This window comes from Egretta garzetta, unplaced genomic scaffold (genome assembly GCF_000687185.1).
Source record: "Egretta garzetta isolate BGI_Z169 unplaced genomic scaffold, ASM68718v1 scaffold397, whole genome shotgun sequence".
Lineage (NCBI taxonomy): Eukaryota > Metazoa > Chordata > Aves > Pelecaniformes > Ardeidae > Egretta > Egretta garzetta.
Window position 1 is genome coordinate 10,894 of NW_009260493.1, and position 13,912 is coordinate 24,805.

The following is a 13,912-nucleotide window of genomic DNA, read 5'->3' on the forward strand; positions in this document are numbered from 1 at the left end:
CAGTTTTGAAATCTGCCTCCATGTCCAAACATCTGACCGAATTCACATGTGAAGCTTTATAAATTGCCTTTGAAAATCTTGGCTCTTGTAGCTTTAAAATCCAAGTGGAAATTGTTTTAGAGCTTTTGCAAGATACATAATACTTCCATTTTTGGTAGAATATTGTTTTTCATAACATTTGGCAATTCCAGGTTCCTTATTGGCCAAACTGTGGAATCAAAATTAACGCATTCATATATTTAAGAAAACCTTACAGGATCATTGCACTTTTGGCAATGAAATTGTAGCTTGGTAGAGTTGTCTTTTTTGGAATTAGTGACTGTGCATCACTGTTATCTCCTTTTAACAGAGATAAAATTTGATTAAGCTGAAGGAGATTTGGAGGCACTTGCATTTTTCAGAGAGATACTCACTCCTATTTGGTCCAAGAAAATGAATAATAAAATCACTACGTTCCTTGTCGATCTAGGGGTTAAGTGAAGAGTTAGTAATAATTTCTATAAATCTCTGATGAGTATGATGCTTATATAGATACAAAGACCTTTCAGTCTGTGATCATAAAAGCTGCTGATGTGATGCAGAAGGAATGCATACTCTTACCACCTTTTTTTTCCAGATCTGGTCTCTACAAAATCCCATGTAGGTTTACTATGGTTGATTGGTTAGTTGGGTTTTTTAAATCCCCAAATAAAAAGTAAAAATATATTTGTGTGGGACATCTCCTACAAACTGGTTATTTTCAACTTTGCTCAGTGCACCACTTTTTTCCAAGGTGAAGAAAAGCCAGTGAGAAGCTTGCAGATGAGTGAAAAATAAGCCTATTTGTCTTATTTAGAATCTAGTTGATTTGTAAGCAACTAAATGTGCTTACTTTTGTGACCTTTCCTCTGTTATGTCAAATTCTTGTCATAACCTTGTTCTACTTAACAAGGAAGGCCTGGAATAAGTAAAAAGCAAAACCAAAAAATTCCTTCCTCATCTTCCAGTAATCTATGCCATGGAAATTTACACCAAAGGTGCCCTGTTTGTGTTTATTAACCCTTAATGGATTCTTAGTTCCATCAAATTTGGCCTATAGCTTTCTAACATATACCAACTTCTAATTTATTCACACTTTCAGCTTTGTTTCTGCATGGTGTGAAAGCGAACCTCTTCTTGTCTGTCCTGAACCTTGCCTGGGGTAGTTTCGTTTGATACCATCTTGTATTAGAAGTGAAGTCAGTGTTTGTACCTTAGACATCATCTTGCTGCTCCTGATTTTGTAGTCTTGTATCTGGCTTGCAGACCAAGCAGACCTGGTCAATTTAGCTTTTTCTTGCACCAAACTTGTGTCACACTTTGTATCATCTCACTTATCTTTCTCTTATCCCTTTTTAATTTCTTTTATATCTCTTTTTAAAATTGGAAGAACAGAACTGCACAGTGTTCATTGTAGCGTGTCTCATGAGTTAATAAAATCTGTGATTTATGGAGATGCTCTGTCCTCCCTTCTTTTCCTAGTAATTTCTAGCCTTCTATTTACATTCTAAACTAACTTATCTGATGTTTTTATAGTATTATCCTAACCCCAAGATCTTGTTTCTGGATTATGTTGGTTCTGAGTCCATCTATTTACGAGTATGTTGAATGCTACAAGTCCTAAGGATACTTTTAACTCTTCAAAAGGAAATTGCTAGGTGAGAAGCTGTAGAATTTGAGATGTGGGAAAGTTAACAAATGCTTTAGTGTGTATGAACAGTGTCGATTTCTTCACATGATTTTGTCTCCATGTTTCACAGGGCAATTTTAATTAAAAAACATTACACTGATATCCAGCATACAATAAAAATATGTTACAGATAGAACATGCCTGCTATTAAGTATTGCAATGAAGTAAGCTACCAATGAGAATAACACTAGGATGATATTTTGCCACAATAAGTCTTGCATTTTTTCTTAATAGCAAGAATCTCTACCCCCCCCCATACCTCCTAAATAGAGACAGTTTAGTGGTATAAAAAAATTGGCATTGCTGAATGAAAAATGGGAGCAGCAAATGCACTCAAGACTTTTGGTTTACAACTAGTTTAACAAATGGGGAAGCGTAGAGAGGTTAAGTAGTAGGAGTGATGAAAGATTTATTGTACTCACTTTATCTTGAAAGATTAATAGAATAGAATCAGGAGGCCTACTAGAGTTTTAATGAATTAGACATGAAGTGCTTAATCTGCAAGTACTAATTCAGTGAAAATATCACCATATTCACAGAAAGAGGTAAACAGACCTACAGATCCTCTCTGCTCCTTTGAGATTGGGAAAGGACATGTGTTGATATGATGCAACCTTTATAGGAAGGAATGTCGGATGTGAGATGATGTTGCTAACCAGGACTGGAATCTAAAGGTTTACATTTTTGTGGTGTGAAAAAAGCTGAGCAAAGACTGTTTCCCACTCCCCCACCCATCAGAAAGACCTGTATTGATCACTTGGAAGTGCCAGCCATTCTCAAAGCTGTTTGTTTTTTTTTTTAAGTTCTCTCTTCTCTGTTTCTTGAATAGTTTGCCGCCTCCTTCTCTATAGACACTTCTACTTCTTTTGATTTTCAAACTGTGACTAGTGCTGCTTTTCCATATTGCATGAGAACTCCAGAGTAAGTCCCATCATAAGCTGCCTTCCTCTCATAGTTCAATTCCTTGTGTGCTTTCCTTATTACTTGCTTGTCCTTCACCCCCATTAGATGATTGATTTAAGTCTTTAACTCAGCCTCAAAATGCCTGTGCCTCCTCCACTCAGAGCCAGACTTAATCTTCCCTTTATGTTTGGAGTCCACGTGAGCTTTATCATTATATTTTTCTTGTAACCTTTCCACAAAGGGAGATTTTGTTCCACCGTAAGGTCTTATGTTGTTGTTCTAATTGGTATGGCTGACTTAATAATATCCCAAGGTTCAGGGTCATACAGTGCTAAGCACATTGCAGAAATGTGCAGTAATGACAAAATCAGTGTCTGTTGCAGTTATTACAGCCTTTTGACGGTAGGTCTCCCACATTAGATTCTGAGGTTGCAATTATCTTTCCTTTTCTTACTTCTGTTTATCTACCTATATGGCATTCATTATTGCCATATAAGCTCACCTTATAATGGGAACTTTTTGGGATGGTTTTTATGTAATTATGAAGATCACAGGCTCAGTAGTAGGATGATGTTTAATTAAAATAATTGGTGAACTTGTGCAAAACTTATTTTTGACAGTTTTTGAGGACTATTTCATACTAATTATTGTTGATCATTTATAGAATAGTTTTCTGCTAGAAGTTGGCACATACTTTGAAGTCTGTGTTGTAAAGAAATATTTATTCATTCCCAGTTACTGAATTCCTTTTGTAGGGCTAAGGCAGCTATACAGTGTGACTAGTCTAGGGTCCTGTGCAAGCCCAACTAGTCTGAATTTTAGGAAGGAGTGCGCTATTCCTGACACTACACTTTTAAAATTAGTTTTTCTCTCCAACTACTGACATAAGATTCCATATATAGGAAGAAGCCTTCAGGAAATAAAAGAAGAGTTAATGCTACTTGGGTCTAATAACAGCAGCTGCTGACTGGCTGAAGCCAAGTGTATCTAATACCTACGTTCAAAGAAAGGAGTTCATTATGTTCTTGTGTGTCTCTAGGAATCCGGAAAGACCGCAGAGGTGGGCGAATGATGAAACAAAAACGTCAAAGAGAGGAGCAAGATTCCAGGAACGGTGAGGCTTCTTCTACAGAGCTGCGAGCTCCCACACTTTGGACAAGTCCACTGGTGATTAAACATAACAAGAAGAACAGTCCAGCCCTGTCCCTGACGGCAGAACAGATGGTCAGTGCCTTGCTGGAAGCTGAGCCACCCATAGTATATTCCGAATATGACCCAAATAGACCATTCAATGAAGCCTCTATGATGACCCTGTTGACCAACCTTGCAGACAGAGAATTAGTGCACATGATCAACTGGGCAAAGAGAGTTCCAGGTAAGGAAAAAAAAAAAAGCCCCAGTGAACTATAAAAGCCTCTACATGACAAACCAATAGAAAAAGACATACTGGTTTTCACACTGCATATTCTGATTTCATGCAAATTGTTCTCTTAAGTATAAATAATAAAAAAAGTCACAAAGTTTATGTTATATTGGTTGATAAAACTACAGTGCAATGTAAATGACTTTTAAAGAAAGGCTTATTCAAGAAAAGATATTTCCCCACACTGTAGAAAGTTGGACAATTTTTTTTATGGCAAATCTTTTTTTTTGGATAAAACCCAGTAAAATTAAAAGTAAAAACAGATTACTAAAAGCCAAATCTAATCAATTTGATCTAATTGAATTATGTTAATTATTTAGATCCTTTTTGAAAAAAGAAGTCTAAATGTGAGCCATAAATTCAACATCACTACTGAGCCCATAAATGTTAGTATTTTTTGTTTAATTGCCAGTTTATCTTTTTGACCATAAATTACAGATATTCCATGAGTTTGGGGTCTGAAAAACAGAGCCATAATAGCAATTTTTATATGTATTTTTTTTCCTACTGGAACTAGATGTTTTTATCTTTATCATTTTGGTGCGTCATGGTTGCTGAGCTACGACACCTCTTTTCTGGAAGGGAATTACAGAATTGTGGGAAGTGTGTAACATATTGGGTTGAATATATGTTATACATTCACTCATTCATGTAGTTTAATTAATTTATATCAATGAAACGAGGGAGTAGTTTTGTAATTAAAGTTCACCATCTTTAAAATTTCCATCTACAAGACTACTTTTCATAAGTTTATGTTTAAAGGTTTATTAGAAATTTATTGCACATGCTGTACTTTTAGCTTTGTAAAAATACCAGCATACATGGTAATTTACACTTTATAATTCACTGGGATTCTGATCTCTTAAATTTTTACTGTAGCCATTCATTTAATAAGAATTATGTAGCTGTTTTATGAAGGGATGTTAGAGAACACTGCCACAACTCTCACTCATATAACGCATTACCTCAACAACATTACACCCAGGTTATGCCATTTTTCTGTTTTCCTTCATTTAAACTTGGCAAGACTCTTCCTGGTAAATCAATAACCCATAAAATCTGAGTCTTTTCCAGTCCTCATGGGTTCCGTTTTTACCACTTTTCACATGTCACTCTGTGGGCTCCTGCTATGATCAATGAGAACCTGTGTGTGTTTCATTTCTCATCGTATCTTATAAGAAATCACCTGAGAATTTTATTCTTGACAAAGTCACAGTGGTTAAGGCCTGATCCACAGTCTGTTCAAGTCAAGGGCGGGTTCTCCTGTTAATTTAGGTATGCTTTGGATCATACCTTTAAAAAATGCTTTTGAAAAATGAACATATGTCCATAGCGCTAAAGCTATTCACAGCTAAATTTGAATGACTTTTCTGCTGGTATTAGAGATATAATTCATCAAAGTCTGTTATAATCCATTAATTTACATTCAACATGAATTCTAAATTCATTATGTTGTCCAACTGGAAACACTTGTCTTCTGTGACATTTGATTTTGATCGTTAACATAATTAATGAAAATGTGTTTAGATACAAAGCAACACTGTTAGGGAACTCAGATCTGTTTTTTGTTCAGAAATCTCTCGAAAACTGCTTGTCACAAGATGATTACATCTGGTGAAGATCAAAAAATATCTGGGTTACCAAATATATCTTTTATTTCCTAAGCAAGCTTCTGTAATTGGAAAATCAAATTTATAAGGTTATCAACTATTTGTGTGTATCCAATATGTTTTAAATTTAAATAAATGTGCCTGTTAATTCCCAAGATAGCTCCTAAGGAGAAACCAAGCCAAATGACTCTATGTATATGTGAATTTCAGTTAAAAAAAAACAGTGAATTTTGGTTAAAAAAAAAAAACCAACAACAAACCAAAATCCCTTCTCAGTCAAAGTTTAGCCTATTATGTGTACAAACAATCATGCCACAGGAAAGTCCTAAAACAGGAGAGGTAGCATATGAATAGTTTTGGGGATTCTGAAAGGGCTGGACACCTAGCTGGTTCTTGGTGTTGTGGCTTGGAGGACGGTATGCATGACCAAAAGCATACATTAAAAGTATTTTAGAAAGTTGATTTAAAAGAATTCAGGCTTAGTTGTTTACCTGTCTTTAAAATTGGGTCCTCTGAGAGTAGGAATTTTGGAACTAGGTGTTTACTTTTTTTTTTTTTTTTTTTTTTTTTTGATCTCTCATTTGGTCCCTAGAAAAGGTTGAATGTTCTTAATTGTTGATATTAAATCTTAGAAGTGCTGATCACCTTTCAAAGATAGGTCCTTTGCCTGGGCTGTTTGCCTAAGTTTCCTTCTGCTAAAATGTACTGGCAATAAATGTACATTAAGAGAAATGTGTCTGGCACTATAAGTCGTGTTTTCAACTCCACAGTATGTCGCCTTTGAATACTCCATTATTACTAGGAATTATGCAATACTGTTTAATTAGAGAGGACTTTCGTATACTTTATGCATAAACAGAGGAACTCAGTAACTTTTTTGTGTTAGGTGAAGTGTTTTGTGCAACAGCATTGTGGGATTCCACTCAGTTATTTTCTGAGCTAGTTTACTAAGGTTTCAAGCTGTGGAGTCCAGGGTAAGAACATCTTTTTCTAAAAAGCGAATGTGCTTTTTAGCAGTAGAAGAAAGCAGTTGCAGGAAACAGCCTCTCCTATGCACACGTTCAAGCCTTGAAGCATTGCCCAAATTCGTTTAGCTATATGCAGGCACTTAGCTGACAGAAAGCAAGGAGCAAAGTGATACAAGTGGCTGGGTTGAAAGCATATTTGTTGGGGGAGGAAGAAATTGATATTAGCAGAGCAGAAGTGCAATGAAGACACAGCTTGCAAACAAGTGTAAGGACTTCCAGGGACATGTTTGGAGTTGATTTTGCTATGTAGGCTATAAAGAAGAGGGAGTGTGTCAAAGCAACTAGCAAAGACATTGTTTTGGTCAGCCAGTCTTTCTGATGATATAAATAGGTGGGCATGGAAGAACAAACAGCTAATTAGAAGATGTACTTTATAGAAGCAAATCTATTCTACAAAAAGGTGTAATGAAAATTAATTTATGATGGACTGTGTAGTATAATGTAGGCAGAGACCTGTTATAAAGACATGCTGAGGACAATCTCCAAAATGAGGTGAGTATCTTTGCAGACATGCCCTGTTTGGGAAAGTGGGAACTGGCCTAAATCTTTATGGCAGCCTGTTCAGAATTAGTTCAAACTTGCTTAAATTGACTCTGCAGTCTTGGTGTTGTTAACAAATTGCTGGGGAAAAGAGAACTTGTGGCAGCTTCTTGTGCATAACCTTAAAAAATGATCTTCAATATTCAAGTAGGACATGATTGTTAACTGAGGTCATAGCAAAGTTCTCCCATGACAATGCAATTCATAACATGCCAAGTGCATAAAAGCTTGTTTTAATTTTCCTTTGAAACTTTGGCCACTGCTACAAGTGGGTTTGCCAGGTTGCATGAACAAAAATCTTGCACAGTGTCCTAGGACATATATAAAAAATTCAGAATGCCCCACAGGACTTGTTCTTTATGTGGCCTAATGGGGATTTTGGCTTAAGTCCTCCCAGCTGGCCTCTGTAAGGCGCCAGTGGTGCCTTCTGATTACCCCAGCCAGCTGGGGTGGCAAGCAGCTGTGCGTAAGGTGGGTGCAAACAGATTGTGATGGGCTAGACTTTACATGCACGTGTAAACTGAGCCTTTACCATTTCACTGGGACAAGTCACTACAAATCAGCTCATACATGTTCAGCTCATTTCTGAATCATGAATCCCTGCATGAATTCCTGAAGGATACGGCTTTCTATTTTCTTCTTGGTTTACATAACATCTTGGGGATATAGTATCACCTTCCGTATCATAGAATGAGAATTTTCACCACGTTTTTTGATGCAATGAGCAAAACCAATATTTCGCTTTTCTACAGAAATGCTAATATGTCAAAAGAACTAACTTATTGTATTTCATTATTCACTTACTGTGTATATCTCTTAATATCTATATTTGGGCTACTGTATTCCCTAAATAAAGCTGGTGTTTTCAATGCAATTGTCAATAATTTTTTTTGTGCAGAAACTTTTGAGATGCTAAAAGACATTACCAGCTTATACAGCGAGCTCATGGTAAAGAGTGTAGCTTTAAGGAAACTTTGTTGCAAGGGTGAAATCTTTGGCACTGCTGCTGCAACCTTGTATAACTATTTACTACAAGTACAGTAGCTGTACAACTTAATAGCCCTAAAATGGTACACTGGGCATACAAGCTTTGAAGTTTTGAGATGATTCACGGTGCTGTACTTATTTTATGGCTTCATGAACCGAGGAGATAAACATTTTGGCACTGATTTTTTGATTTCAAAGCCACAGAAGTTGCTATTTTCTTAAGATATTGTTTTCCTATTTGACCTTCTAAACTGCTCTGTTTGTTAAATTAGGAACAGTGTGTAAAAAGGCTGACAATAGCCACAATTTTACACTGCACTTCAGTGACACCAAACCTTGGAAAAAAAAAAGTCAGCTTGCAGTGGAAGGACAGAAGTCTTATATGAGAGTGGTGTGTGTTAATAACCTTTTAGGTGCCAGTTAGTTTACAGAGCTTCTAAGTGTAGTGATCTTCCTGGTAATAATTTACACTTAGCTTAAAAAAAAAAAAAAAAAAAGGAATGGCTTGCAATTCTGTAATTTTTTTTTTAACAAAATTTCCAAAATATCTGCTTTATAGTCTCTTCTCCTTTGACTAATGGGCTTGCTGTGGAGATTTGTAAAATGTTATTAAAGAGACCACCTCTCTGCTTATCTGTTTAATCTGTTGAAATGATACTCTAACTGCTCTCCTGACTTCATAAGGGAAAAACAGAGGAAGAAAATAGATCTGTAAGCTAAAAAGAAATGATAACAAACATCTGGATCTTATTTTATGGCTGCTTTTTGCTAATTTAATTTCTGTGAAGTTTCAATTCATTACCATGAATGTAAGAGATAAGAATCAATCCTTGTAGTAAAATAAGGTAATCGCTTACCATTTGACTTTAAACATCAGACTGAGAGGTGTCATGCAATAGCATGATTATGCAGGGCAGCAGGGTTAAAATTATTGAATATGATAGAAAAGCTTTCCATCCCTGTGTTTTCTTAGTCTAGGAAGCATCTTTGGTTTTCAGATCTATATTGTGTAAAATCAAACACATCCCCCCTGTCCGTCCTACTCCCTCAGCTTCTGGGTGCTGTATGAGACAAACCCACTTCTGCAAGTAGCTTCTATTTTTATCATCTATAGAATTGTCTTTTAGTGCTCTTGAAACATAATGAGATGTATTTCCTCCTGTAGAGAAATTTAAATGAGTGAAAAGGATGAGACCATGTGACACAGTGGTTTGGCGGTGAGAGACTGAGCAGAAGATGCAGATTCTAAAGGACAGGGAGACATTTGACAGAGTTATATACACCGGGAGCTTGTGTCAGACAGGGAAAACCCAAAGCCCACAAGGAACAGTTCAGCAGAAGTTCTTGGAAAGGAACATAAACTTTGGCTGCAGGTATCTATGTGAAGGAATATACAGTCAGTGCTTTCACTAGCTGAAGACTGGAAAAAAATGGTAGCAGGAGAAAAAAGGATCAGGGTCTGAATAACAACTGTGATATTGGAAATTTAAGACGTATCTTAATGCAGTGGTTTTCGAATTCTGGGGAGTCCCTAGAGTTAAGGATATAGAAGGGGAGATAAATGCATCAGGACTAGGATTAGCAAGCTGACCAGCATCAAGGAGACTCCAACCAGGGAAAAAGTCAAGAGCACAAGCAAGCAGACCAGAGGAAGAAGAATGGGAATCAGTCAGATGAGCCAATAGTAAGTTCAGCAGCTCAGTCCTGGGCCTCTTAATCATTCCCAGGGCTCCTGCTGGAGAACAATTATTTGTTCAGGGGCTCTTTGAAGCAGAAGGGTCTGGCTGTTGCCTGTTTCCCTCTGCCACAGGAAGAGCTTGGGATGTTGTCTACTCACTATCCCTGTCCTATTTCCTCTTCCAAGCCATAGTCTCTGAGCTTCATACCCCCTCTTTTCCCAGGATTTTCCTGGCAGTGACGACTACAAGAATATATTCAAACTGGGGCACTTAATTTGCATAAATTTTCAATCAAGGGAAACAGAGTTAGGAAAGGAAAAGTAGTTAGAGAACCACTTTGAATCCTTCTTTAGAGAAATTTTGAATGAGCTCAGAAGTATATCCTTCAGGGTTTTCTAATACATATCTTGCAACATTTCATAGGTTTTTTTGTTTCTTTTTAATTGATTTTTTTTTACAGACTCCTAAAGCCAATTGTGTAGCTTTCCAGATTTTATTTCTTTGTCCGGAAGAAGAAAGAGATTCTGAAGAATAAGTCAGGTGTTGATGCTGTTATGAGAGTGCATCCACTTGTATCCCTTTTAGCAATATTCTGTGGCCACAATTAAAATTTCTACTTCATATGTGAGGTGATATTTCATTCAAAAGCATGATAAATTTCAGTAATTCTTTCTAATATTACAAACATCCAATGTTACAGTAATTCACAGCATGCGTTATATTGTCCTCTCATTCACAGAGGTAGTTACTTTGTGTAGAGGGGTGACTGCCAAAAGCTATTGAATCAAGGATGTTATCCAACCTTCTAGCTTCCTTGAATTTAGGAAAGCTCTATAAGCAAATATAGAAAGAAAGCAACTTGTTTTTTCCTTATGTTGCATAACTGTATTTGTTCTTGGTGCACAGGACCAAAAAATGGCTGTCTCCTGTCTTTTAAGTAAATGAGTTTCTGTTAAGATGAGATGAATGTGTGCAATGTGCTGTGAAAATTCACTTTTTTTTTTCAGATTAAGTGTGCTTTCTATATTTAGAAAAAAGGAAATTTAGCTAACAACATTCTTCATAATATTTTTCCAATAAATCAGTAACAGTTGGAACCCCCGTATTTCTTTTTAAATGCTACAATATTTGTTTTCCCAGAGATGTCTTAGTTCCCTTCTTTGTATGTGGAAGTGAATAGTTTGAAAAAAAATTAATACAGGCATCCAAAGCCATCCATTTATTAGCTCAGCACAGTAATTATGTTCTACTCTAGGTGATTCTTTTTTTTTTTAAAGCAGCCTTCTTTAGAATGGTGAACCTCAAATACATCTCTCCATTTAAATATCCCTGAACAGAGTATGTGTTGAAATTTAAATTTAAACTGAAGACCAACTTAGCCTGTAAATCTCTGTTTCTACAAGTATGCACATATCCAAGTACATTTATTAAGACTATGGAACTACTCCACATATGTAAAGTTCCTTATGTACACAGTGGTTTTAAAATCAAGACCCAAAGTACTATGACAAGGCTGACCCTGTTCAGAACTTTCCAGAGTAAGAAATATTTGAATTCCAAAGTTTTGAATTTTGGGGCTTTCCAACAAGCTGTCTCAAAGAAGAAATATCTTCAGTAACCAAAACTGACTTACTGTAAGCAATCTTGTTTGCCTGTCTGTCATACAGTGGCAGGTGAGAAATAACACCCAACAGCTAAGAAGGACCTAACGTTCTCTAACTACTTACATATGGGAGTTCATTGGGCATTCAATAGCATACAAGTTCATTTGGTAATAAATGTTTGAAGATGAAATTCTATTGGTCTTGGCAAACAGAGGCAAAAATGAACATCCAGAGTAATAATTTTTATATTCTTATCCAAAACTTAAGGAAATTAAATACTTAAACAGTAATAGTTTATTTCTAAAAGAAATGATCCTTTTATAAAAATATTTCCTGCTATTTCTCTTTAGCTGATAAGTAATTTACACTCTTGGATGAACATATCTGTCTTAGAGTCTTCAGCTATGCTGAACCCTGGAGCTTTCCAAGAAACGCTCATTAATTTCCACTCTAAGTAAACAGTAAGTAATGATCCCTCCTGATTTATTTATTTCTTAAAATAATTTACAGAAAGAATATGTGATTGTTGGAAAGCACTGATGCGATACGTATGTGCATGCGCACATATCCATTGTTCCCCCTTCACATAATTCACATCAATTGGCCCTTTTTACTTGATGTTTAATAACTTCAGCCTAATTCTTTTAGTTTCTCTCCAGTACTACCTCTCTGAGCACAATCAGCTGTAATTCCAGTTTAGAGGTTATTTTAATATCATCTGTATTAGTTTGCTGTTCAAATGAGTCATTCACTAAAATCTCACATTAGATACATAAGAGTTTTTAAGATGCATAGAAATAATTAGGAAAGATTTATTGCAGACTTCTTCCGGATAGGCTCTTACCCTGTCTGTATCACTGCAGTGGTGCATTATATGACCCATCTGTTACACAGCTCATCTATTTTCTTTGACTATCTCTCCAGGAAATGAACTATGTGTGTAAAGAGTATGTTGTTTTGTCTGCATGTTAGTTATGGACTGCTGTGAATTTAAGCTAGTGAAAGCAAGTTAAACCATATCCCACAGTGGAATGGGAAATGAGAAATCTGCAATTGCCTTGTTCTTCCAGGATTTTGCTCTCAGCTAAGAGTGGCCGTAAGAAAATATTGCGTTCTGTCTTCCTTATGGAAAGTTCTGTTCCTTCTAAGAAATGTAGCTGCCCACCATAGACCTCAAACAGGGAGATGGAGATGAATTATTTATCACTGCAGTTAGACTCTGGGTCTAGACCTAAAGTTTTTAAAGCCTCTTGAAAAGAAGAGTCCTGGAAACAGGAGGGAAGAATCAAGATCTTGACTTCAACTCAGTGTCCTGCTCCCTTTCCCGACCGGAGAGGGGCACTGCTCAGGATGCCAGGGGATACCTAGCAATTCTCCCGTGTATCTGGCATTCCTTGTGAGCAGGCTGACCTCAGAAAAAGAAAATGCATGTTGGCAGAAATTTCAGTGATTTTTCTCTCTGCAGCTTGAGACTGTTGGTTTGGGGTTTATTTTTTTCAGTTAATCTAGTAGGAAGTCATGAGACCCAGAATCAAGGTTGATATATAGACAAGGGGAAAAGTACCATTCAAAATCTCACTCAGACTCTAGACAAAATGTGTTGCGTTCCCTGTTAAATTGCATTCTGGAGTGTTTGAGGTGATCTAGAAAACTAAAATTCAAGAAATCTCATTTTACTTGATTCACAAAGATAGGGAATGTGGCAAACTAAATTAATTAGAACTTTTCCAGAGAATATTAAATCTTATCAATAGCCTAATAATGAGGCATCATCTGCAACAGCTGCTGTCCCTCAGAAAACGTGGCTGCAAATGGAAAAGTGGCTATAGAGGCTGCTGGCGAGTGAGCCAAGTGTTTACTAAAACATTCAGCAGTCTTTAACTGGGTAGGATCATTGTGTTAGAAACAACTGACCAGAATAAAGCAAAAATTGTAATATTGCCATACTAATATAAATGAATATAGTAGTATTGCATGTCTGACCCATTTCAGAAATCTCCTTTGATTGCTATAAAAGTAGTATTTCTTATAAGTTTCACATGCATTTGTAGGACAGACTTTGTGGGACTGTAGTTTCAGAAGTCTTTCTTCCAGTTGCAATGCTGGCTGGAGTGGTTCCTACCTTTCTGCTTCCCCTGGGTTAGGGCAGCTGTGCAAGTAGTAGGATTGATCGGGATTAAAAATAAACCTTTTTTTATGTATGTTTTGGGCTGCCTATAACTTCTGTGAGTTCCCCAGTCCAGTTCACTGCAAAATAGTTGAGCCAGCTGAAATGTGAGGGTGACAGTATACCAGGAATGAACAGGCAAGTATTAATATGGGGGTGCTAGAAAGAAACATTCATGTATCTGTACTGTCGATAGTAACATAAAGCTCTAACTTAAGACTTTTTCTAATTTAATTTCTCTCTATTTCTACTTCGACAGAGAG

The 13,912-nt window shown here is 36.5% G+C and overlaps 1 protein-coding gene across 1 annotated transcript in view; it reads left to right on the forward strand.

Annotated features, from left to right (window-relative positions):
• Positions 1 to 3,650: 3,650 nt before the first annotated feature.
• Positions 3,651 to 13,912, forward strand: part of ESR1 (estrogen receptor 1) — a gene marked incomplete at its 5' end in the record, with an annotated part of 50,244 nt that continues 39,982 nt past the window's right edge. Inside the window, 1 exon segment of the mRNA XM_009644239.2 lies at positions 3,651 to 3,986. Coding sequence (XP_009642534.2) covers positions 3,651 to 3,986 — 336 coding nt within the window.